This window comes from Gracilinanus agilis, chromosome 4, assembly GCF_016433145.1.
Source record: "Gracilinanus agilis isolate LMUSP501 chromosome 4, AgileGrace, whole genome shotgun sequence".
NCBI classification, from domain to species: domain Eukaryota; kingdom Metazoa; phylum Chordata; class Mammalia; order Didelphimorphia; family Didelphidae; genus Gracilinanus; species Gracilinanus agilis.
Window position 1 is genome coordinate 464,193,722 of NC_058133.1, and position 25,148 is coordinate 464,218,869.

The 25,148-nt window shown below is 37.0% G+C and overlaps 1 protein-coding gene across 2 annotated transcripts in view; it reads left to right on the forward strand.

Moving 5' to 3' along the window:
* Positions 1-467: 467 nt before the first annotated feature.
* MAGI3 (membrane associated guanylate kinase, WW and PDZ domain containing 3) overlaps positions 468-25,148 on the forward strand; it is a 242,421-nt gene continuing 217,740 nt past the window's right edge. Inside the window, exon 1 of one of the 2 annotated variants that reach the window (XM_044672365.1) lies at positions 468-1,023. In XM_044672365.1, the coding sequence (XP_044528300.1) occupies positions 708-1,023 (316 nt within the window). In that variant the 5' untranslated portion in view covers positions 468-707. The remainder of the gene's footprint in view (positions 1,024-25,148) is intronic. The other variant, XM_044672364.1, reaches the window with a different exon arrangement.

Genomic DNA, 25,148 nt, shown 5'->3' on the forward strand with positions numbered 1-25,148 from the left:
GGGGGCGGGGTTCTCGTGGAGGGGCGAGAAAGGGAGGCGGGGGGGAAAGGTGGGGGGTGGAGGCCAGGAGAAGGAGGCGGCGGAGGTGGTTTTGCTGCTGCTGCTGTAAGCGGAGGCTGCGACTGGTTGAAGGCGGCCAGCTCCGTGCAGTCCCGGCAAGTGGACAGGCGGGCGTGGGGCGAGAAGCGCGAGATTCGCTGCGGGAGCGAGCGAGGAACGGCCTCGCGCACTGAGCGCGCGCTCGGCGGCTCTCTCCCTCCCTCTCCTACTCCCTCTACCACCACCCCCGCCCTACACCTCCCCCTCTCCCCCGCCCCCTTTCCCGCCGCTCCGGCGCGGAGCCCGGACACTAGCGGACGACGGAGACGCCCTCCGGCCGCGATCCCCTCAGGATCCGCCCAGGGACGGCTTCCTCCTCCTCCGTTCTTCCCCCTCGCTCGGTCGGGGCTGGCCGCTACAGAGCCGGGTCCGCCCCGCTGCGCCCCCGAGGGGTGTGTGAGTGTGTGTGCGTGAGGGTGCGCGCGTGCGAGGGGCCCCCAGAGGGGGCTTGCGGGAGTCGGGGTCCCCCTCCCCCAGCCGCCGCGCAGCTGCTGGCCGCGCCGTGCTGTCCGCCCCGTCGGGGCCCGGGCGGCCCGGGCTCTGAGGGGCTCCAGGGCTGAGGGGGCCTCGCTAGTCGCCGTCCCCCCCATGGTCCAGCGGGGTTCGGGATGTCGAAGACGCTGAAGAAAAAGAAGCACTGGCTGAGCAAGGTGCAGGAGTGCGCCCTGTCCTGGGCCGGGCCCCCGGGGGACTTCAGCGCCGAGATCCGCGGAGGTGCTGAGCGCGGCGAGTTCCCTTACCTGGGTCGGCTCCGCGACGAGCCCGGCGGGGGCACCTGCTGCGTGGTCTCAGGCAAGGCACCCAGCCCCGGGGATGTGCTGCTGGAGGTAAACGGGACGCCTGTCAGCGGGCTTACCAACCGGGACACCTTGGCTGTCATCCGCCACTTCCGAGAGCCCATCCGCCTCAAGACTGTGAAACCAGGTAGGCACCTTCCCTGACCTCCTCTCTTCCTCGAGGCGTTCCGACCTAGGTGTGTGTGTGTGTGTGGGGGGGTGGTCATGTAGGTGCTAAGCACCCCCGTTTCTCTCCTCCCTTTACTGAATTGCATGAACTGTCTGAATTCTTGGAGAGGGCTTTATGCCCATTTTGCAAACAGAGAAACTGAGGCTGGTAGGTGATCAGCCCAAAGCTGTTCATTGGGCAGCCACCAACCCGAGATCAGAAGCCAGGTTTCCTAAAACGTCCCCACGGACAGAATTATCGGAATACTGTATTAAAAGAGTTCGGGCTGGTAGTACTTCGCATGTTGGGGGTGGGGGTGGTTCTGGTGTTTTTGTTTGTTTTTTTCATTTGCTGTTTTAGTGCTTCTGGTTTCTCCCCAAATCTTGGCATTTTCTTTGAGATAGTCATAGGATCTTCCAGTGGGCAAAAAACAAGGTCCTTCCCATTTAGACACATGATGCCAAGAAAAAGCTGAAAGCACCACCTAGTTGACATGATCTTGCTTAGCTGCTTCAGGGTTTGTACCCCACTGGGATCCCTCCCTCCTGCCCACTAGCAAAATCTTAGCATCTTGAAGCTGACGATCTAACCATTCTAATTTCTAAAGTAGGGTTCCATCTGCATGTCTCTTTCAGAGTTTATAATATATCTTGCCTATTTTGCTCTTGAATAAGAGAGCTTTTTGAATAATGTGGTTTTGGACTCTTAAGATCTTTTTTAACGTCTTGTGGAATGAAACCTTTTTTAAATGAGTCAGTTCCCCAATTTTTGCCTTTTGAAAGGGTAGGGAAAAAGAGGCCCCTGTTTAATGCCCTCCTATGTCTTACACTGTAAAAATCTGCTGCAAAGCAGATTGCTTTCCTGGTATATTTGGCTTTATCAAAGCATTTATCATACAGCATATAATGAAATTTTTTATTTTTTTTTGATATCTACTCATTACATAGTTCATTCTTGATTACACATGTTTATCATTAATAAAATGCGCATGTGTTTTTATATCTATTATTACGAGATGTTTGTGGGTTAGAATTATGGTTCAACATTGTTACTGTCAGGCTATTTTTTATCAGATATGCTCTCTTGAATATGCCAAGCATCAGAGTCTAATAGGCTTGTTTGAGTGTGTGTGGCCTGTACTAGTGAGCAGTTTTCCTTTTTAACTCAAAATGTTTGAAGAATCTAAGATGTTAATAAATCCTCCCAATTTCCCCAGTTCCCTTGATCTCTTTAGCAGGTCTTGGGCTAAATTGCTTCTGGTGTGACTTAAATTTGTATTTGAAAAAAATATGTTCTTCCATAGCTTTGTAGTATATTGACCCTGAAGCTCTTTTCTTAGCAGGCGTGTTGACCAGATTCATTTTATTCTAGATATTTGGCTTTGTTTCAGACTAGGGATTTTGCTTTGGTTTAAAACTTTTCAAACTAAATACAGTTTGAAACATATTTTTGCTTCAATACTTTTGGGACATTAAGAACATAAATCTTCATTCAGAATCCTTCCTTGACCCATAAACTTTTTAAAAGGTAAGGTTTTTGAGGGTATGGTTAAGGTTGTAATTCAGCTAGTCAAGTACATTTAAGCTTATGTAGTGTACAAAATAGCATACTAGAGTCTGTTCCCTTGGACAGATCTCTCATAATTGAGGGACTGATTTGATAGGATTAATGTTACTATGCAGAGCTTTTAGTGGAAGGAGGACTGTATTCATAGTCTGGAGATATCTGGGTTCAAGCTGTGTGATTATGGGCAAGTCTCTTAATCTCTTTAAACCTTTGTTTCCTCATATATAAAACCAGGATTATGATACCAGTAGTACCTTCCCCACAGGTCTATTGTGAAAAATCAACTGATAATGTATGAAAAGTACTTCATAAATCAAAAACTCTATGTTGTTGCTGTTTGTCATTGATGAGAATGGCAGATGTAAATTTTACTTTATAAGTCTTAAAATTGAAATTGTTTTAAGAGCGGGAGATTAGTGAATAAGCAAGATTTTTCTCACATTTTCCTGATTCTTCTTTTGAAGCAAATAGAAAAGACCTTCCCGATTAACACTATATATAGCCATATATATAGCTATATATTCTAAATTCGTTCCTAGATTTTTTAGTAAATCTAAGAAAGAACATAAGCTTTGATGGTTTAACATTAAGAGGCTGTGTTGAACATATTTTGCTTCAGAATGTATTAGGCTGTGTAATTTCCCCATGTGAAGTACTAGTAAATGATCCAATTGATACTAAATACATATGACATATATATATATATATATGTATATATATATATATATAATATAGCAATACATGTGGCTTCAGAGGTCTGTACTAGTTCTTCAGAATGGCTAAAATGTCCATTTTTGGCAAATTATATGTCCACTTTTACCTTTGTTTCCTTCTCAACTCTTAAATGAGGTTGGATAAAACAGCTTTTATGGTTGCTATTCACCCTACAATCCTTTAGAGACCAGTGAGCAGTATGAGACATGCATGTTTTTAAAGATAGAGAATCTGCTTCATTCGACTTAAAAGGATATGCCAGTGGAATCTTGAAAAAAATATTGTTACTGTTTCCTAGGCAAATTGTGACTTTAAAATGTTAATCTTTTGAAAAAATGGCATTTTAATTTGCTATTTGGCATTTATTTTTTAAAATTTTGTTCAGATCTTCAGTGATGTTGGACTCTGTTACCCCATTTTTGCAATTTTCTTGGCAAATATACTGGAATGGTTTGCCATTTCCTTCTCCAGATCATTTTACAGTTGAAAAAACTGAGGCAAACAGGGCTAAGTGACTTGCCCAGGGTCATACAGCCACTAAGTATCTGAGGCCAACTCTGAACTCAGTTCTTCCTGACTCCAGGGCCAGTGCTCTATTGACTGCGCCACCTAGCTGCCCATATTTTTTAAATGTCTCTGCTTAAAATATTACACTAATTATATAATAAATCTTTCAGACTTTTGCTTCTAAACTGACATTTTCAAAAGAATAAGAAATTAAGAATTTGTAGTGGTTATTTGCAAAACTTTGGAAGTGATTGGTAATATGCACAACATATACATTTTTGGTAGAAAAAAGAATGGTGCACTGTCATCAGAGACACCATGGTATAGGGTATAGACAGCTTCAGTAAGACAGGCTCAAGTACACTCTCTAATACCCACTGGCTGTGTGTTGAGACAAATCATTAAATATCTGAGCACTCTGGGCAACTGTAGCCAACTCTGTAAACTGTGGGAAAGTAGTAGTACTGGGGGGATGGGGAAGGAGGCAGGACCTAGGAAGAAGGGAGGGTTTCGGGGCTGGGAATCTCAATTTTTCCTCAACTGGTATTCTCCTATGCCAGGGAAATCACAAGTTCAATCTCTATTCCTATAATTCATTATGAAAAGTTCAAACAAAGTAAATGATTAATCTTTTTAAAATGACTTATCATTATTATTTTGATTTTCCTTTTATCTAATTTTATGTAGGGGAAAAACATTCTTAAAGGTATTATAAATTGTACATAGACAAGACAGTGGTATGTAGACCAGCAAATCTTTTATTATATACAAAAAAAAAGTGGTAGAATTTAACCATTTGGTGGGGCTTAAAATGAAATGATTATTCTCAGAGATATTTTAGTCAACATTAATGAAAGAATATAATTTGATGTAGCTAGAAGAGTACTGCATGTACTTGGGGTTCTCTTTTTTTTCAGGTGAATGTTCATGGGAGCTTGGGGCTAAGCCAAAGTGACCTATGAAGATTTCTTGCCTAAAGCACTTTCTCTTCTTTCATTCTGAAGTCAAATATAAAATTAGTTTTATTTTATTTGCTTATTTTCTTCTGTTCATTTTTATAAATGGCTGAAGCTGACAGTTAAAAAAAAATAGAATTGCTTATCTTAGACTTTTCCCAGGTGACATAGAGTATTTCTTATTTCTTATTGCTTAGCATTTGTCCAGTGTTTAAAGTGTTCATTTTCACTATTTCAGGAACAACTTTGGTTCATCTTGGTACTCAGTTGTTCTTCAACTGACCATAGCCTGTATATCTAGAGAGAAAATGATGTTTTTTACCCTGAATTTGCTATTTTACCCCTAGTGATAGGACTTTTGACTTTCATGGTGAAACCAAGATTTGTTTCCTTGACTTCAAAGTAGATTGGTGAACAATTTTTCTTCCCTTCATGATTTTGTTCTAAATAGCATAGCCATGACAGGCAGTGTAAATGTGAAGTCTTCATTTAGCCAGTGATGGTAAATTATGTAGATTTAATTTTAGGGAATGTTTTGTGTCTTTCACTGAATTACCACGCATACACTGAACTCAGCTAATTGAGATCTAATAGCCAAATGCAGTGTGCATGATAATTCATTAGAGCATAAGAACACAACATTCATTTTTACAAAGTTCCACTATAATTTGGATGTCCTAAGTAGGGGATTGTACCTTAATTAATAGTGTACAAGATCTGGTTGAAATTAAATTCTTACTAATAAGACAAATATTTGCTATTTTTTTCCCAATGGAACTTTCTGAGAGCTTTTTTTGGTTTAATTTTTGTATTTTGTTGGGCATTTTATGGAACATAAATCAGTTTTGTTTAAGTAGTTGGGATGTTTGAGGAAGGGAGAAACAAAGGTTAATTCTCTCTTAGGTTCAACTTAATGGGAATGGCATAGAATTTTTGTTAGTGCTTATGGATCAACTGTGTCACTCAGAAAAAGCAGTGTTGTATAGATTAAGGATCTCAGGAGAGGTGCTTGCTGAATTTTAGATTTTTATATTTCTTTTAATAATCTTTCTGATTTAATTACTGGATAATTTTAAGTTGTGGCTAATTAGGTACTAGAATTGCCTATATAGCTGATAGATGTAGCCTATCTGTTATGGAAAATGCCGTCCATATCTGATAGCACTTAAGTTTATGCCTTTCTAGCTTTCAAAATTCTGATTAAAGAATTAATTTTTTTCCCCTAAAGACTGAATTTGACCAAGACAGTTGGAGGGTTCCAATTGTAGCTTATTTTTATTATCTCTAATCTCTTCAGTTTACTTTGTTGGAATTCAGGAACTTATTGATCAGTAGAAGGAATTCCATTTACTTGGGATTAAGGAATTTTAAAAAACAATTAAACATTATTCATTACTATATTTTAAAAAGGACGATCCTTAGTCTGCTGACACTTCTGGTCAACTTTTCAGACTTTAATTTTTCCAAAAAGGATAAATCAATGAATAAAGCATTTATTAAACATTCTGTGCAAAGCACCATGCTAAGCTCTGAGAATACAAATAGTAAAGTAAACCAGACCCTGCTCTCAAGAAGCTCACATTCTAATACATATGAAATATTTTGGCCACCCATGGAAAGGTTCAGTGTTCCTTGGAGTAGAGACTCAAAGCAGATGTAATGTCTCTTCTTTAATGTAATTTCCACTGATAAAATCCATCAATTTTTGGTGTTGAACCATTTGACTGTGCCAAGGAATTTGGTAGCAAGAACTTTCTTTTCTGGGTCTTCAGTAGCTGTAGCTTTTCTATCTATTGGAGCAATGGCTAGGCTGGATATTCTTTGAGATTGCTTCCCACCCTGAGGGCACTGGACTGGAAGCATTGCTATTCATTCCCTTGGCCAGTGATGACAAACCTTTTTAGTGATGGAGTGCTGGGCCCTGCCCCAACTCTACTCCTCAGAGTGCCATGCCAGCCCCAGCAGAGACCACATGCTGTTCCCCATCACCACCAAGTGCTGGGTGTGCCCTCCCCACCTTACCCCATACAGAGGAGGGAGAAAGTGCTCCCATTAGGCTGCTGGGCAGAGGGGCAGGTGATATGAAAAAATGTTGTCAGGCTTGGTGGAGAGGGAGAGGCAGCTCTACCTGAGTCCCTCTGCCTTTCTAGTAACAAACTTAGGGGGGCGCGCCACAGAGAGCCCTCTGCGTGCCATCTTTGGCACCCATGCCATAGGTTTGCCATCACTACCCTAGGCTCTTGGGGGTTAGGGTCCTAAACTATCTCCATCAGAATCTGAGGGGAGATAGTGGTGGTTTGACTTTCCTGGAATATTCTGCTCCCTGTTTCTCCCTCAGAGTGTCTCACTGCTTCAACTATATGTGTATTTTCTTTCATTACAATTATTTTCATTGAGTTTTTAACTGATATACTCCCTTCAGCCCCCAAGCCTTTGCATCTTAAATGGCCATTCAGCAACCATTCTTGGCAAGATAATGATTTCTTAAATTTTATAATTAAGAATGTCCATCTTGTATACAGAACATTTTTTAATTGAAAATTTTTAATTGATTTAGAATATTTTTCCATGGTTACATGATTCATGTTCTTTCCCTCCTCTTCCACCCCTCCCAAGCCCCCCTACCTCCCCCCCCCCCAAGCCAATGAGTAATTCCACTGGGTTTTACATACATACAGAACAGTTTGGTAGATGCTGGAAAAGATGCAAATTTGAAATCAAATACTTGTCTTCACTTTCTGTTTTTTCTGTAATCAGCTTTTTTTCTTAGTTGTCTAAAACACTATTAAGTTTCATTTAACTTTTCCAAAAGATCTGCTTTTGGTAAGGTTTATGCAACATTTATTTTATATCTACTTTGTGCAAGTCACTATTGCTAAATTGTTTAGTTTCTTGCTATGCTTGGTTTCTATATGGTACACATTGTCTCCATTCTGTGATATAGATTTTAATTTATAAAAAATAACCTCATTATTCAAGCTAGATTTCTGCAATTTTCTAGTTTTATTTAATTTTATTACAATGACAACATTATTCTCTACATTCATGGGTTTGATTTATCAAATCAGTGCATGATCTAAGTGAATAGTCTCATATACCATCTACCCTTAAATGCTTTGTGCTCAAGATTGCGGTATACTTTGGAAAAGCTTTGTTGTTCAGTTGTGTCAGTCCTGTTGTACTCTTTGTCATCCCATATGAGATTTTCTTGGAATGGTTTGTTATCTCCTTCTCCAGCTCATTTGACAGATGAAGAAACTGAAGCAGAGTTAAGTGACTTGTCCAGGATCATATAGCTAGTTAAGTGTCTGAGAGCAGATTTGAAGTCATCAAATGAGTCTTCCTGATGCCAAGCCTTCTGCCCTATCCATTGTACCAGCTAACTGCCTTTGGGCAGGCTTATGTCTTTTATCAGGCAGTATATCTTTATAAACCACTTCAAAATGATTCTTCACTTTCAAATTATATATATATTTTTTTAAACCCTTGTACTTCGGTGTATTGTCTCATAGGTGGAAGATTGGTAAGGGTGGGCAATGGGGGTCAAGTGACTTGCCCAGGGTCACACAGCTGGGAAGTGGCTGAGGCCGGGTTTGAACCTAGGACCTCCTGTCTCTAGGCCTGACTCTCATTCCACTGAGCTATCCAGCTGCCCCCTCAAATTATATTTTATGTAATCTGAAGGCTGATTTTGGTAGCAAGGAATAAAGACTATCATGTCTAGTTATTATTATTTTTTTTTTGGTAAACCCTTACCTATAAACCTTTACTTAGAATTAATACTGTATCTTGATTCCAAAGCAGAAGATTAGTCAGGGCTAGGCAATGGGGATTAAATGACTTGCCCAGAATTGCACAGCTAGGAAGTATCAAGGATATATTTGAACCCAGGACCTCCCTTCTCAAGGCCTGGTTCTCATTCTACTGAGCCACCTGTCTACCCCTTTTCTAATTACTTTTAAAAAAAATGGATTACCCTTTTTTATATCACATCTGTTTCTAAATATATCATCTCCCTTATCTGTAACAAAGTTTAATAAAGGGAGAGGTGCGCGAAAGCAGTTCAGTATGAACAAAGTATTGACTATGGTTGACAGTATATACAGTATTTCACACCCTGAGTTCTCCACATTTGTAATGGAAGGACTAAGGGAATGATGTTTTCTCAGATTTTCTTAGTCCAAGTTTGGTTAGTAAAATCAATGTTCAGCTTCATATTATTTCTTTCAATTATATTATTAAAGTCATTGTATATACTATATATATTTTTAGTTCTGCTTACTTTACTCTGTTACTTAATACTAATCTTCCCACGTTTCTCTGGATTCTTTATGATTTGTTAAGCCATTCCCAGTTGATGGATAACAACAACTTTTTTCTACATCTTTTCTTGAATTAAATGCTATCATAAATATTTTTGTGTATATGCAACATTTCTTTCTGTCTTTGACTCTTTGATATATAACATCTTAATATATTTTTTAACATAATTTGAACTTGCTTTCCAGAATGGTATGACCATTTCACAGCTTCACCAACAATGTATTAGTGTACCAATCTTTACATGTATCCAAAGTTTCTAGCATTTATTTTTTTTCCTGTCTTTTGTCATCTTTGTCAGCTTGCTGATTGTGAGGTAAAACCATTATTTTGATTTACATTTCACTATTAGTGATTTTTGAAGTAATTGCCAGTATTTTACAATTCTTTTGGGAACTATTCATATCCTTTGACCTATGGCATAGTTTTCCACTGCTAAGGCTTGGGAGGACCTTTTATATATATATATCAATATGTGCCATATGAGATGACTTTTAGTGATTGTGTAGTTAGGAATATAGGAGATGGAGTGGGGAAAGACATACATACAGAGACAAATAGGTATGTATGTTAGAAAGGACATATTTTGTCATCCTTTTCCTCTTGACTACATATATTCGCTTTGTTTCTCTTGATTTGTAGGAGTTTGGAGTTCAAAAGTATGTCACTGTCATACTTTTGCTCCTTGAAATAATTAGGTGGGCTTTCAATGTGTCTTTGTATGGCTGGGCTGCCTCTGTTGAACTCTTTTAGGAGAGCCATCAGTAATTCTCTCTGACTGTGGTAAAAGAAACGAAGATTTCACATGGGGAGAGTTGTTTAGTTTCTTAATTAAAAAGATAAAAACACCTTTCTTGATTACTTTCTTACTCTCCTTCCCCTTCTTCCATGTTTTAGTTGAGGAAGTTTCCCCAGAGAAGATGAAATTTGAATTGAATCTTGAAGGATTTGAATGAGTGTTAGGTTAGAATAAAGAAATGGGAAAGAGTATGTATAAAGCATGTCACACATGGGATAGATTCTAGAACTAGGTTAACTGAAGCAGAGAATCTTATGCTTATAGAAATCTTTACAATCTGCCCCCTATTTATATCTCCAGTATTTTCTCCTATGTGACTTTTATAGTCTGGTCATCTCACTATTTCTCAGTCATGTTCCCTGCATTTTTGTGCCCTGTTGCCATTCCCTCTGCCTGGAATGCCCTTTTATCCTTCAAGGACTAGTTTAAATGCTATCTTTTCTTTGAAGTTTCCTTAGCTGACAAAGGTCTCATGTATTTTTGTATTTACCTCTCCTCCCCCATACTTGGATCAGTCCTTTCATGTAGTAGACATTAAATTAAATATTTGATTGGATGATTTCAAAATTCCCTTTCTTGCTGATCTACTATTTTTATTGAGCTTTACTTATTTTAACTTTATTGTGAAATCTATATTTGCTGGATAAACAGTAGAATCATGGGAAACAAAAGATCATTTTTTTCTAAATGGATAGGTGTAGGTCTTAGGTTTGTTTTTTTTCTATTTGCCTTTTGTATCTGAAAAGAAATTCTTAATTCATTTATCAAATTGAGCTTGTTTTCTTGTAACACTTAACTGGTTGATTAGTATCTATTCCTTTATAGTGGTGTATCCCAATTCTTTTATGAGGAGGAATTGTTTTTTATTTACCCCAAACCTCAAAATCACTGTTGGGAGCAGGGAGTTAGTTATATGTATGAATACAAGAGGATATAACTTTTTGAGGTAGAAGGATTATAGTGGTACTTGGCCAGTAAACCCTGAGCAGAAGTAGAGAGATCAGCCCTGCTGGGTTTATTTTTCCTCTTTTGTGAATCCATTCAGAATATGGAAAGTATGGCAGGGTGAAGGATTCAGCTTACTTAGAGATAATATAAAAGCCATTAATAGATAACACAAGAAATATTGATAAATCTCTATAAGTTGGAGACTCTTCTACTACTGAATAATTCGGATTTTTAAAACTGTAAGGAAGGCAATCTTTAAAGTATAGATTTAATCCTATTTTAGTTGGTATATAGATTCAACCTCACTAAAGTGAATGAAGAAAAGATATGTTAAACTATATACTTTAATAGATTTGTTGTGATAGTGCTGGAAAACAGGCTTATTCCATGTAATTCCGTAGAGCTCAATCAAAAATTATTGGACTGAGTTAGAAACTGTAAATTTTAAAATTAATATTCAGTGCCTCCTAAGTATGATATTTATAAAGATTTATTAAAACACAGGGAAAGAGTACCAACTCACCTGCCTCTGGTCCAAAAAAACCGTGACCACAACAAAAAAACCCATTTCAATACAGCCCATGAAAACCAACCATCAATAGGAAAAGCCTTAAGGAATTATGGGTATGGTGAAAGGGAGTTTGGGTAATGTAGTTTAAAGGGGTACAAGGTCTTTTCAACTTTACAAAAGCAACTTGGAAATCCTCTAGCCCGACTTCATTGTATTCTTATTTTTGTTAAATAAACTATAAAGTGGTAGGATAAAAAAGGAACTTTTAAATAAAAGTATATATATATGTATGTATATATATGTGTATATACATATATGTCTAATTTTAAAAAATATATTTAAAATCGAAAGCTAGCATGTCCAGTAGAAAAAGATTAGAAGCTTTCCAAGTAGATACAGGAGTAAAGCAAACAAGGACCTCTTTCCTTGTTATTAGTGTGCTATTGAAATTTTGGGGTCTCTGAACTAAATTTCCTGTGAGCCAACTGGTTTCCTGTCTTGTGTAATGATGTAGATGGGATGAAATCAAGTGACTTAGACGGGATAAAATCGATGTGGTAGCATGGCACATGTTTGTTTTAAATTCCGGGAAGTGCTATTTGGAAATGTCTAGCAGACTCCCTATGGACACGTGGGGGCTTTGAGACTACATTACCCATGATTCCAAAGGGTCTTAGGGTGTGGGGACGTCAAAGGTCCCCACGCAAGGGGGGGTAGTTTAAATTCAGAGGAGGGCCTAGAGAAGGCCCTTTGGTCTTCCTGAAGAGCTGGCTGGCGAGCGGAAGAGAGAATGGGCTCCGGTAGTAAAATTAAAAGATAGGCACGGTCATATATATTTTACCAACACGGCCATGGTTTTAATTAAACTATTAATTTCTCTTATTATATCAGTCTTTATCATTTTTAATTGTAACACACATGGTTTCATTTTTCTAATGGCTACCAATAAATCTTTTAAAACTATAATATTTTTAAATCTATCCTTCTATATTAATTTTATTTTTCACATTAGGCATATTTCTAGAAATAGTAGTGATGACAATTAAGACAAGAAGAAGAAATCAAAGGCATACATATTGGCAGAGAATAGATGGAACTTTTCAGTTTGCTGGTGATGTGATTGATGGTTCACTTTCTTCCATTTATTTATTTATTTATTTGCCCAGTCATCCATTTCTTTCTTTCTTTTATTGATTAGTTAAGAAAAATTTTCCATGGTTACATGTTCTTTCTCTCCCCTCCTCCCTTCCCCCTCCCATAGTCAACACATAATTCTACTGGGTGTTACATGTGTCATTGATCCAGACCTATTTCCATATTACATACTTGCACCAGGGTGATGGGTTAGAGTCTGTATCCCCAATTATATCCCCATTGACCCATGTGATCAAGTTGTTTTTCTTCTGTGTTTCTACTCCCACAGTTCTTTCTCTGGATGTGGATAGAGTTCTTTCTCTTAAGTCCCTCAGAAATATCTTGGATCATTGCTTTGCTGCTAGTAGGGAAGTCCATTACATTCGATTCTGCCATAGTGTATCTGTCTCTGTGTATAAGGTTCTCCTTTCACTCTGCATCAGTTCCTGGAGGTTGTTCTCCACATGGAACTCCAGTTCATTATTCCTTTTAGCACAATAGTATTCCATTACCAACAGATACCACAATTTGTTTAGCCATTCCCCAATCAAAGGGCATCCCCTCATTTTCTAATTTTGTGCTACTACAAAGAGTAATGGTTTACTTTTTAAAAAGAAACTTGAATGGGCAAAGAAACTGATTGTAGATGAGGTTCAGTAAAGTAGTAGTAGCATGCAATTAATACATTAATTGCATATCTCAGGCAATAATAAAATCGAGGAGGAAATCATAGAAAGAAAAGTCCTATTTAAATAACTCCAAAATGCTTAAAACATCAGGAGTCAATCTTACAAAGAGAATGACTTTAATAATTTATGGTATTTTTGAGTTTGATAACTGGAACATACCAATGTAATAAAAATTATTTTGTGAACAAATTATGTGATTCTGTAATATGATAATCCTTAAATTAACTTAGAAACAATGCAATATCAGTTAATCTTATAGAGCTAGGCAAAATAATATCAAAATCAGTTGAGAACAAAAGATCTAGAATCTCAAGGGAAGTCATAAGGAAAAAGAAAAGGAATGAAAGAGGAATAGCAATTTCCACACCTAAAAATTATATTATCCAGCAATATTTGTCAAAATAATTTATTGTTTAAAAAATAAAGGAAATCAGTGGAATAGACTAGATAAGAACCAGAAACTTGAGAACATAAAAATTTCTTGGGAAAGAACTCCATACTTCACAAAAACTAAGAAGACTGAAAATCAGTCTGGTAGAAAATTGGGTTAGACTAAAATCTTTAACCCCACTTATCACACTGTGTTCAAAATAGATATTTGATCTAAATATTAAATGTCATTTAAAAAATAGAGCACTAGCTCAAATATTTTTCAGAGCTGTGTTTAAGAGGAGAATACTTAACAAAGTAAAGGATGGAGGTGATTCCCCAGAGATGAAATAGAGAATTTAGGTTACTAGACTTAAGCTTTTCCATGAACAAAATCAATAAAACTAAGATAGGAAAGCTGTTGATAAGCAGGGAAATTACTTTTGCATCATATATCTTTTATAGGGTTCTTATATCCAAGATATATAGGGATTAAGCTCAAGTATATAAGAACAAAAGCTATTTACTGATGGATATAGTCATATTCTATTACATTCATGTACTACAATTTGTTTAGTTATTCTACAAAGTTATCTAAAATTATCTAAAGAAAAATCTAGACTATTAACAAATTTATATGAATGATTTAGCTGAATCACCAATAATAAAGGAAATGCAAATAAAAACAATTTTTATCTAATATACTAAAAATGGACAAAGAACAAAAGATGAGAATTATTTAATGTTGGAGTTATAGGAATATAGGCACTAACATACTTTGGTCAGGCATAAACTAGTATTTTTTGTTTTAAATGTGGTTTAAAATATTTTGGAAAACAATTTCAAATTATGCTTTAAAAAGTGACTAAAATGAACATACCTTTTGATTCAATGATCCTGTTGCTAGGTATGTACTCACAGGAGGTCAAAGATAAAGACTACATATACACCAAAATATTTATAACAGCAAAGTACTTGGTACAAAATAGATGTCCAAAGGTTGTAGAATAACTAAACAAATTGTAGCATATGAATGTAATAGAATATTACTATATGTTAAGGAATGATGAATATAAGAAAAGAAGCATGGAAAGATTTATGTTGGAAGGCAAAGTGAAATAAGCAGAACCAGGGAAACAACATCTCCAAGGACTTTGTTCTGTCGTCTTTCAGTCATATGCAACTCTTCATGACCCTTTGGGGTTTTCTTGGAAAAGATACTAGGGTGGTTTGCCATTTCCTTCTCCAGCTTAGTTTTATAGATGAGGAAACTGAGGCAAACAGCATTAACTGTTTTTTTTTTCAATGTTGCATGAAGAGTAAGTATTTGAGGCCAATTTTTATTTTTTATTTTTTAAATTTATTTAATTAAATTACAATATTTTTCCATGGTTACATGATTTATGTTCTTTCCCTCCCCTTCTCCCTCCCCCTCTCCTGGAGCCAACGAGCAATTACACTGGGTTTTACACGTATCATTGTTCAAAACCTATTTCCATATTATTAATATTTGCAATAAAGTGATCATTTAAAGTCAGCATCTCCAATCATATACCCATCAAACCATGTGATCAATCATATGTTTTTCTAATGCATTTCTACTCTGGATGTGGATAGCTTTCTTTCTCATAAGTCCCTCTGGATTGTCCTGGATCATTGCACTGCGACTAGTAGAGAAATCCATTACATTCGATTGTGCCACAGTGTATCTGTCTCTGTGTACAATGTTCTCCTGGTTCTGCTCCTTTCACTCTGCATCAGTTCCAGGAGGTCTTATCAGTTCACATTGAATTCCTCCAGTTCATTATTTCTTTCAGCATAATAATTTTCCATCACCATCGGATACCACAATTTGTTCAGCCATTCCCCAATCAATAGATACCCCCTCATTTTTCAGTTTTTTGTCATTACAAAGAGTGTGGCTATAAATATTTTTGTACAGGTATTTTTCCCTATTATCTTTTTGGGATATAGACCCAGCAGTGGTTTGGTAGGATCAAAGAGCAGGCATTCTTTTAAAGTCCTTTGAGTATAGTTCCAAATTGTGAGGCCAGTTTTGAACTCAGGAAGATGAATCTGACCTCAGGCCCAGCACTCTATACATTGCACCACCTCCCTGCCTTATGTAAGGATTGTAACAATATAAATAGAGCAAAAACACCTGGAACCATATACTGTATATTTATAATCCTCTTGATTTATTAGTGAAAAACTTAAAATTAATATAAAACCAAAAAAACAATAAAAAAGAATACATAAGTTATGACATGTGCTAAAACAAAATCCAACATGACTTAACAAGCTATTCATGACAAAAAAATAGATGCAAAACAGATGTCATGGTTTTTAACAACTACATGGAGATTTTACTAATATAAATCAATTGTGATAATGAGTAATCCAAGGAAATTTTAAAACTGCCTTAGCAAAGTTTTCATCTCTTTTCCAAGGGAAGAGAGATAATAGTTATAGAAAACACTTAATTTAGAATATGAATTAATCTGCTAGATATTATGAAGCTCTTACGTAGAAGATCACCCAGATTTTCCATAATCATCTCAAACTCACCTTGTTCAAAATAGAACTCATTACCTTTCATTATAAACTCATTTTGCAATGTAACAGCTGTATTTTTTTTTTTTTTTTTGCCAAGGGAAACCAATTTTATATTCATGTAGATTTTTAATGAAAACCAACATTTTTTCATATTCACAACCTAGGAGTCATCTATTTTTCCCTCTCCATTTTGAATAATTTTCATTCTCAGGTATCAAGATTTGTTGATTCTGCCTCCATTTTCTCCACTCACACAGTGATCCTACTAATTTAGGTTCTTATCATCTCTTGCCACGGACTCAACTATGAATCCAACTTTCATTGATTCATCATTATTCAGATGATTCTCAGATTTATTTGTCCAGCTTTAAGGTCTCTCCTAACCACCAGTCTTGCATCTCCAACCCCCTCTTGGACATCTTGCACTGGATGGATCATACTTTTTTTTTTTTTAAACCCTTAACTTCTGTGTATTGGCTCCTAGGTGGAAGAGTGGTAAGGGTGGGCAATGGGGGTCAAGTGACTTGCCCAGGGTCACACAGCTGGGAAGTGTCTGAGGCCAGATTTGAACCTAGGACCTCCTGTCTCTAGGCCTGGCTCTCAATCCACTGAGCTACCCAGCTGCCCCACCATAAATACTTTTAAGATTAATATGTACAAAACCAAACTCATTATCTTCCCCTACCAAAATCCTTCCTTCTTAACTTCCCTATTACTGTCAAGGGTACTGCCATCTTGGGCCCATATATTATATGGCTTATAACCCTTGTGTCATTTTTGACTTATGTGATGATAGAAACCCCCCTCCCCCCTCTCTTTCTCTCTCTCGTTTTTTTTTTTTTTTTGTTTGTTTGCTTTTTTTAACCCTTGTATTTCAGTGTATTGTCTCATAGGTGGAAGATTGGTAAGGGTGGGCAATGGGGGTCAAGTGACTTGCCCAGGGTCACACAGCTGGGAAGTGGCTGAGGCCGGGTTTGAACCTAGGACCTCCTGTCTCTAGGCCTGACTCTCACTCCACTAAGCTACCCAGCTGCCCCTGTCTCTCGTTTTTTTTTTTTTGGCAGTTTGGCTTGCTTCCTGATTCAGTTTAGGTATTTAGCGAAGTCAAATTTTCTGTCCCTTTCCTACATTTCCCTTTTTTCTATATCTCCATTTTTATTAAAAACTTAATTGTTAAGAGCTACTAATAGACTCTTTACTTGAGAGTTAATTTTATAAATGGTGTCCACACTCTTTTTAAAATTAATATTACATTTAATAATTTTACTTTCATTTATTACACTTATCATTCACATACACACACACACACACACACACACACACACAAACAAACAAACAATCTGTTGCCAAGTCCTTTTATATTTAACTTTGCAACATTTCTCATATACATGTTTCTCCCATCTCTAACCCTGCTACCACTAGCATGGAACCTCATCATTTTACCCCAAGATTATTGCAATAGCCAGCTAGTTATTCTTTATGCCCCTGGTCTCCCCCCACACCAGTCCTTTATTCAGCTGTCCAGTAGATCTTCTTCAAGTGCACATCTGACCATTTCACACCTCTTCTCTCTTCCCTCCTCTTCCATTCAGGCAACTTCAGAGGCTCACTATTTACTCCAGGATCAAATATAAAATCTTTTCTTTCATTTTTGAAATCCTCCCCAGCCTGGCCCCTTCCTACCTTTCTATTCTTCTATTACCTTATTTCCTTTACTACCAGGTACAGTACTCTGCAATGCAGTGACACTGGCTTCCATAGTGTTTCTTTCACATCTCCTCACTCCATACATTTTCACTGGCTGTCTTCCCCTTGCCTAGAATTCTTTCCCTTCTTATTTCTAGCTCTTGGCTTCTTGGTATCCTTCAAATCTCAGCTAAAGCAAGAAGCCTCTCCCTATTTCTCCTTTAAAGCCCATGCCTTCTGTTGTTTCTCTCCAATTTATGCTGTATATAGCTGGTTTGAACATAGTTGTTGATGTGTTTTCTCCCATTAGACTATAAGTTTCTTGAAAACAGCAATCGTGTTTTTCAATTCTTTGATTCCCTAGGGCTTAGCACAGTTCTTGACCAGTAATGGAAGCATAATAAATGCTAGTTGATTGACTATTGCAGTGGCCTCCTAATTAGTGTTCCTGAGCACCCTCTCTCATGTGTCCAATCTATTTTCCAGATAGATGCTGAATTGATGCTCATAAAGCACAAGTCTGGCCATATCAGTTCTCTGTTCAAGAAGCTTCAAAGACTCTTTTGCCTTTGGGAAAAAATATAAACTCTTATGTCATTAGAAGCTGCTTCCCTGGGCTTCAGTTCCCAACATCCCACTTCTCACTAACTTCTCACATTATGTGATGATGTAGGGAGACTATAAGTTTTGTATAGCCCCACCTCTCTGGCTCTCTTCCTGTGATTGAAGCAACAGAAGCAATCTGGAGAATTTACTTATGTGGGTTTACTTTTTGTTAGATAATTAGGTTTGAACTTCTATCATTTTCTCTCTACTTCAAGTGGTTATTAATAAACTTCATAAATATAATACTTGGAGTTTTGGACATTAATTTAAATCTTACACTTTTGTGTGGCATTTAAAGTCCTTTACATTCTGGCTTCAGCCTCTTACTAGACCAAGTGCCCTCCTGCACTCCTGACCCCCAAGCAAGCTCTGTTGCAGGCCTACTTGTTGATTCAGTAAAAAACATTGCATTTTCCTTATCTTTGCTTTTGTACAATTTGCCCCCTATTCTAGGAACGATCTACCTCCTAACCTTTGCCAACCCCTAGTTCCTATTAAGACTTACTACCTTAAGTGCCATCCGCAACAGAAGGCCTTTCCAGTTTCCTCCTGTGGTTAGTGCTCTTTTCTAAATAATTAGCCTTCTCGTTGTTTCTTTTGCACAACATTCCATTTTCCACCTTCCTGCCTTGGCACAGACTATGCCTAGGGCTGGAATGAATGCCCCAAGTCTCTGAATCCCCAACTCCTTCTAATGTTAAGCTTAAGTACCACTTTCTACAGGAGGAAGAAATTGCTATCCCAGCCATTCTTCCCAATTTCTTATATTTCTTTTTTTTTTTTTTTTTTTTAAACCCTTACCTTCTGTCTTGGAGTCAATACTGTGTGTTGGCTCCAAGGCAGAAGAGTGGTAAGGGTAGGCAATGGGGGTCAAGGGACTTGCCCAGGGTCACACAGCTGGGAAGTGTCTGAGGCCAGATTTGAACCTAGGATCTCCCATCTCTAGGCCTGGCTCTCAATCCACTGAGCTACCCAGCTGCCCCCAATTTCTTATATTTCTTATGTGTTTGTTGTATTAACTTTTATAATGTTTATTATTCTCTCACAATTGAAGTCCCTTGAGTGCATGGATAATTTTGCTGTAGTATTTGTTTTCCTTTATCCTAATACTAGCATACTTAACAAATTCCAACCCTGATTCCTCATTGATTGGTTGACAAACATTGCATAAATAAACAATGAGATGGTTCCAGAGTTGAACAATGGGAAGAGGGTAGACTAGATTAGATTGTTTTTTTGAAAAGACATAGTTTTTTTAATGATCCCAAGGTTCTTGCTTGAAACAGAGATCCATAAATTATCTAATGATGTAATATGGCTGACAGCTACTGGGTCCAAAGAATTATAGTTGTGGGTGACCAGAAGGGGAGTGGAGAAATTCATGATGAAGCTACAATATATTATGTAGGGACATGGATTTATATTATTTATACATAGTATGTCATTACTGAACTAGAAAAAGATGAGTAAAGTAAGTAGTCACATATTGATAGTGAACAACTATCAGATATTTGTTAATTGATATCGTTAAGCAATATAAAGAGAACACCAGGTTCTAGAACACTAGGATTCTCCACTAGTGGCAAAGTTATAGGTGCATAGAGACGAGATTCTTAATGAGATGGAAAGGCAAAGATGATCTGCAGACTGCATGAAAGGAAATAGTCACATTGATGAGTTACAGATCTAATCAAGCCAAAAGTAATCCTTTAAATCTGTGTTAACAGTCTGATGAATCCTGTGGATTCCTTTTCAGAATAATGTTTTAAAATGCATAAAGTAAAATACATGGGATTACATAAGAAACCAATTATATTGAAATATAGTTATAAAAGTTTTTTAAAATTCATAGGCTCCAGGTTAAGAACCTCTAATCTAGGCAAATAATGCTGTCTTTAGAAATTCAGTGTCTGTTTTTTGGTCCTTGCCTTTGAATTTCCATGTAGAAAATTCCCTTATACTAATTCAGATAGGCACTTGCTCTTCTACTATCCTTGTTAGTCTTAGAGAATTTCTTGAAGCATCAAGAAATTTTGATTTGTGGAGATTAACATGGTTATAGGGTAACAGAGACAAGACTGAAATCCAGCTTTTTTCCCCATTACAGGATTGACTCCCTATTGATAGAAGGCTTTATTTATTTTATTCTTAAAAATGGATTCTAAATTATTTTCAAGGATTTTCTTTAATAATTGTAACTTAATTAGAGCCAAAGGACCCCTTTCCATCCTGTCATTTCCAGCAGATTGTTCTTTCTGTCCTCTATTCTCTCACTTATTTTCTCCTTATCTACTGAAGCTTCCTTACTGCCTACAAATAAGCCCATGTCTTCCTCATCCTCAAAAGCTAAAGCTAAAATCCTGCCTTTTTTCAGGAAGGCTTTTCTGAGCCTACTTTAATTCTAGTGCCTTCCCTCTGTGGATTATGGCTAATTAAGCTTGTATATAAAATGGTGGATCTATATGCTCATGTGACTTTTAACAAAGATTCTTCTAAAAAGCTCCATGTAAGGTAACAACTTTATTTGCTACCAGAATTTCACAGTCTCAGAATTTTAGATTTGGAATGCTCTCTGTGGCTTCTAATTTATTCCATTCTTGAAAAAGAATCCTCTATATTTTATCCATAAATGGTCATTCATCATTTTGTGTGTGTGTGTGTGTGTGTGTGTGTGTGTGTGTGTGTGTGTGTGTTTTTAATCCTTACCTTCTGCCTTAGAATCAAATACTATGTATTTGTATAATTTGATTCTAAGGCAGAAGAGTGGTAAGGGCTAGGCAATGGGGGTTATGTGACTTATCCAAGGTCACACAGCTAGGAAGTATCTGAGGCCAAATTTGAACCCAGGCCCTCCTGTCTCTAGGCCTGGCTCTCAATCTGTTGAGCTACCCAGCTGTACCCCATTCATCATTGTTTAAAGAATTCTAATGAACAAGAAGCAATACCTTTTAAGAAAGCCTATTCTATGTATGTACTGCTCTAAATAGGAAGTTTTTATTAGAATTGAATTTAAATTTGTCTCTGTCTCACTCCTGACACCTAATTCTGTCATAGGGGACTTAACTAAAAGAATCGACAGCCTTTCAAATGATGAAAGATAAAAATTTAGTTTTCTGTTAATTCTTTTCTTCTATAGGCTAAACATCCTCAGACACTTCAACTTATCTTCATATGGTATGAATTTTGAGGCCTTTCACCATACTGGTGAATTTCATCAGTACGCTTTCCAGCTTATTGATGTCCTTAAATAGTAATGCCAAATATATATATATATACACTAGTACAGTAGTCTGTGATTTAGATTCTTCTGCCAGAAACAGTTTTATTTAATTTAATAATAATCTATATCCAAGCCACCTCTCGTTTGGAAAGATGTTCTAACTGGCATAGTCCCCTATGTCCTTTGACATGACTCTGATCCAGTATCATTCCATGTATTTTTTCTAGGAATTTAAAAGACAAAGATATCATAAAATACAGTGTGGGTTAACATTATAGAATTGAGCAACTAAGTCAAGTTCTAAATCCCTCTGAAGTTAAAACCAAGAAATGTTACTTTTTTTCACTCTATTCCTTTTTCAGTGTAGAAGGATACCAATCCTGCCAATCTTTTTATGTAGGCAAATTAATTAAATGATTAATTAAATGATCAATAACGAAATGACTTGAGGAGATTGGAAAGTAATAATGTAAATAGGGCTAAAATTTGTCTTTTTTTTAATTTTGACACTATTTATTTCCCTAGAAAAGTCTTTTTTCTTCATTTATCTCAACCCACTTTTCAAAGGGACTTTTTGCAGAGGTTAGAAAGGGCTCTTTTGAATTAAATATATTTCTTTTATTTTCTTTTTTTTTAAACCCTTACCTTCTCTCTTTGAGGGTATTGATTCTAAGCAGGAGTGGTAAGGGCTAGGCAATTGGGCTTAAGTGGCTTGCCCAGAGTCATAGTTAGGAAATGTCTGAGGCCAGATTTGAATTTAGGTCTTCCTGGCTCAGTATCCACTGTGCTACCTAGCCTCTCTGAGTTAAATATGTTTCTTAAAATTTTGAGTTTTTTAAAAAAATGCATCCACAGTGTAAGGGGTAAAAAGGGGTTTTGGTTGGGTGAAGGTTTGGTCACCAGGGAATTGAATAATTATCAGTCCCCAGTTAAAGAATAACCTTAAGTCAAAATGACTTTTATGGAAGTTTATTTACAAATGAAAAGAGGAAGAGAAAATAAAGAAAATGAGAGTGAGTATAGGATAAATAATCTAACACACTAAGTAATTTGCCCTGGCCTCCCTGTTCAACCCAGGCAGATCTAATTAATCCTCAGTTGGAGGAGGCTCAGCCTTGAGCCTGGGGCCAGAGGGCCCCAGAGGGCCAGAGATGAATGAAGCAGAAGCTTCAGTCACAGAATCTCTTTTGAAAGAGCAGTTTCTTTAGAGAAGTCCAGGAAGATTTAGTTTTACACTCACCATATGTAGTTCTAAGGAAAAGATTTAAGAACAGTCTCACCAAGGTCTCAGGGACTCAGGTCCAGAGCTTCTCCAGGTCCAAGACAGGAACAAGAAGAGAGCTACAGGAAGTTGTCACTCTCTTTTAAAAAGGCTTCTTTTGCATTACTTCCTGTGCCTTCCTCATAGTTTTCGTGTCTAATCACAATAGATGCTTTTCTTAGGACTCTCCAGGAGGCAGTCAGTAAATTCTGATTCGTCACTCACTCTAGCATACATGAGTCATAGACCTCCCAACTTGTGAATTAAGTGTGGGTGTTTACACTTTTGGTGATTAGATTTGAGAATGGCTAAGGTAGATTTAATTTCATTATCACATTACTCCCTGTGATCATTTGGGAGACACGTCTCCCCAAATGATTATTTGATGTAATCATCTTGTACCCCTAAAAATCTTCTAACTACAATAGTTAGAGATAAGAAGGGAATAGGAGAGAGAGGGAGAGAGCAAAACCAGTGTTTTGCTAGACGCATTGACAAAAAGCCAATTGGGGGCAATTCTCTTTAGCATATAAGTTACAATCAAAATAATTGTTCAGTCCCCTTAAGTTCAATCAGTTGCACCCCAAAATTTATTCTGGATCATCTTGATTCAGTGTGGGTTTTTGCAAGCACATTTTTTGGATCATCTTGATTCTGTGTAGTTTTCTGCAGGCATCTTTCTCTAAATAGTTCATTTTCTGGATTCAAAGCATTAACAGGCTTCTCTTCCTGAAAAATTTCTTGAAAAAATCTTAAATCTAGGAATTTTATGAAAATACAAACCCCCCTGAAGAGGGTGTTGACCAACACCCAGATCAACTCAGAATACATCATTGAGTTAAGGGGTGTATGAGTCAGTTATCAAAAGAAAAACAAAAAACATAAAAAGAAAAACAAATAGATGAAAAATTAAACTTTGGGAGAAATAAAAAATTCAAAATAAGAATCAACATCAAAAATCTGTATATAAAAAATTTTAAACAAACAAGAATAAATTCATAACAGGCTCTTGTATTAGGGTCCAATTTAATAATTCCCAACAGGCCCTTGTATTAGGGTCCAATTAAAGTAAATTCTGTCCCATAAATCTATAGGACAAAATGCAGTACCCATTGGCAGCTAAGACTACAGGAAGTTGTATCATATCATACATACATATGATATGTAACATATCATAAGAGAGAAAAGAGGACCAGATTTTTATGTAAAGGGAAGCGTCATTCCCTGGTCTGATTTCACTTTGTTCTCAGGGATAGAGGAGCCAGAATGATGGCCAATGTGCAGTACTTGACTGGCAGTGTTGTACAAAGCATCCTATGTCTTAACATGTCAAGTGACGCAACTTATAGTCCCACACTAGGTTCAAGTCCTTTAGTATTGGCATAGAAGTTCAACAGCCCTACTTGGATTGGTATGGTCTTTTTTGACCTTGTGCTCCATGGCACTGTGCAATTTAAGTCTGTGCCTCTATGGCACTGCACAGATGAAGTCTGTGCTCCTTTTTGATCCCATTTCCTAGAATCAGACAGAGTCATTAATCACAGTCTTATAACATTTATCAATAATTGGCAGGTTACCATAGTCTAAGGCTTTTGGATATGCGTTAATATTGTAGCAAATATATTTTAAGCTTATATTACTGCAGAATCAAAAAAAGATTAATATTGATTATATGTACTTTAAGTACAAAAAATAAAAAAAAGGAAAATCAAATATTCTATTAGAAAAATAAAAAGCAATAATAAAAAAATTTCAGGAATTCAATGTGCTTCAAATACAAAAATTGAATACTGTATCGCACATGCAGGAAGAAAAACAAAAATATTAAAAGATGTGTATATTTCAGAGTCACAGAGGTAAAATATAGAATCTACTTGCCAAAAAATAAGATTCATTTCCTCTTTAACTTTCCTAGATCTGCAGTGTGAGTGCAAATGAGGTAGAAAAGCAATAATACATTCAAGAAAAAAAAATTTGCAAAAGGTGCAAAATGTTACAAAAAGGATGGTGCAAATAAGGATAGTAGGAGGCTAGACAGGCACTGTATTCAAAATCCGGTTGTTGTTGTTGTTGTTGTTTGCTATTTTAAGGGGAGACAAAACCAAAAAGGGTTAACATCAAGAAAAACAATAGAGTCTAAGGGACACCACCTTCTACCCCACATGGAGGGGCAGTAGCACCCTGAGTATTTCGTGGAAAAGCTCCACCTAGGATATAGTGTTGTGGGGTCATTTGGTATGAGTTATCATCTTCCTGATTTAT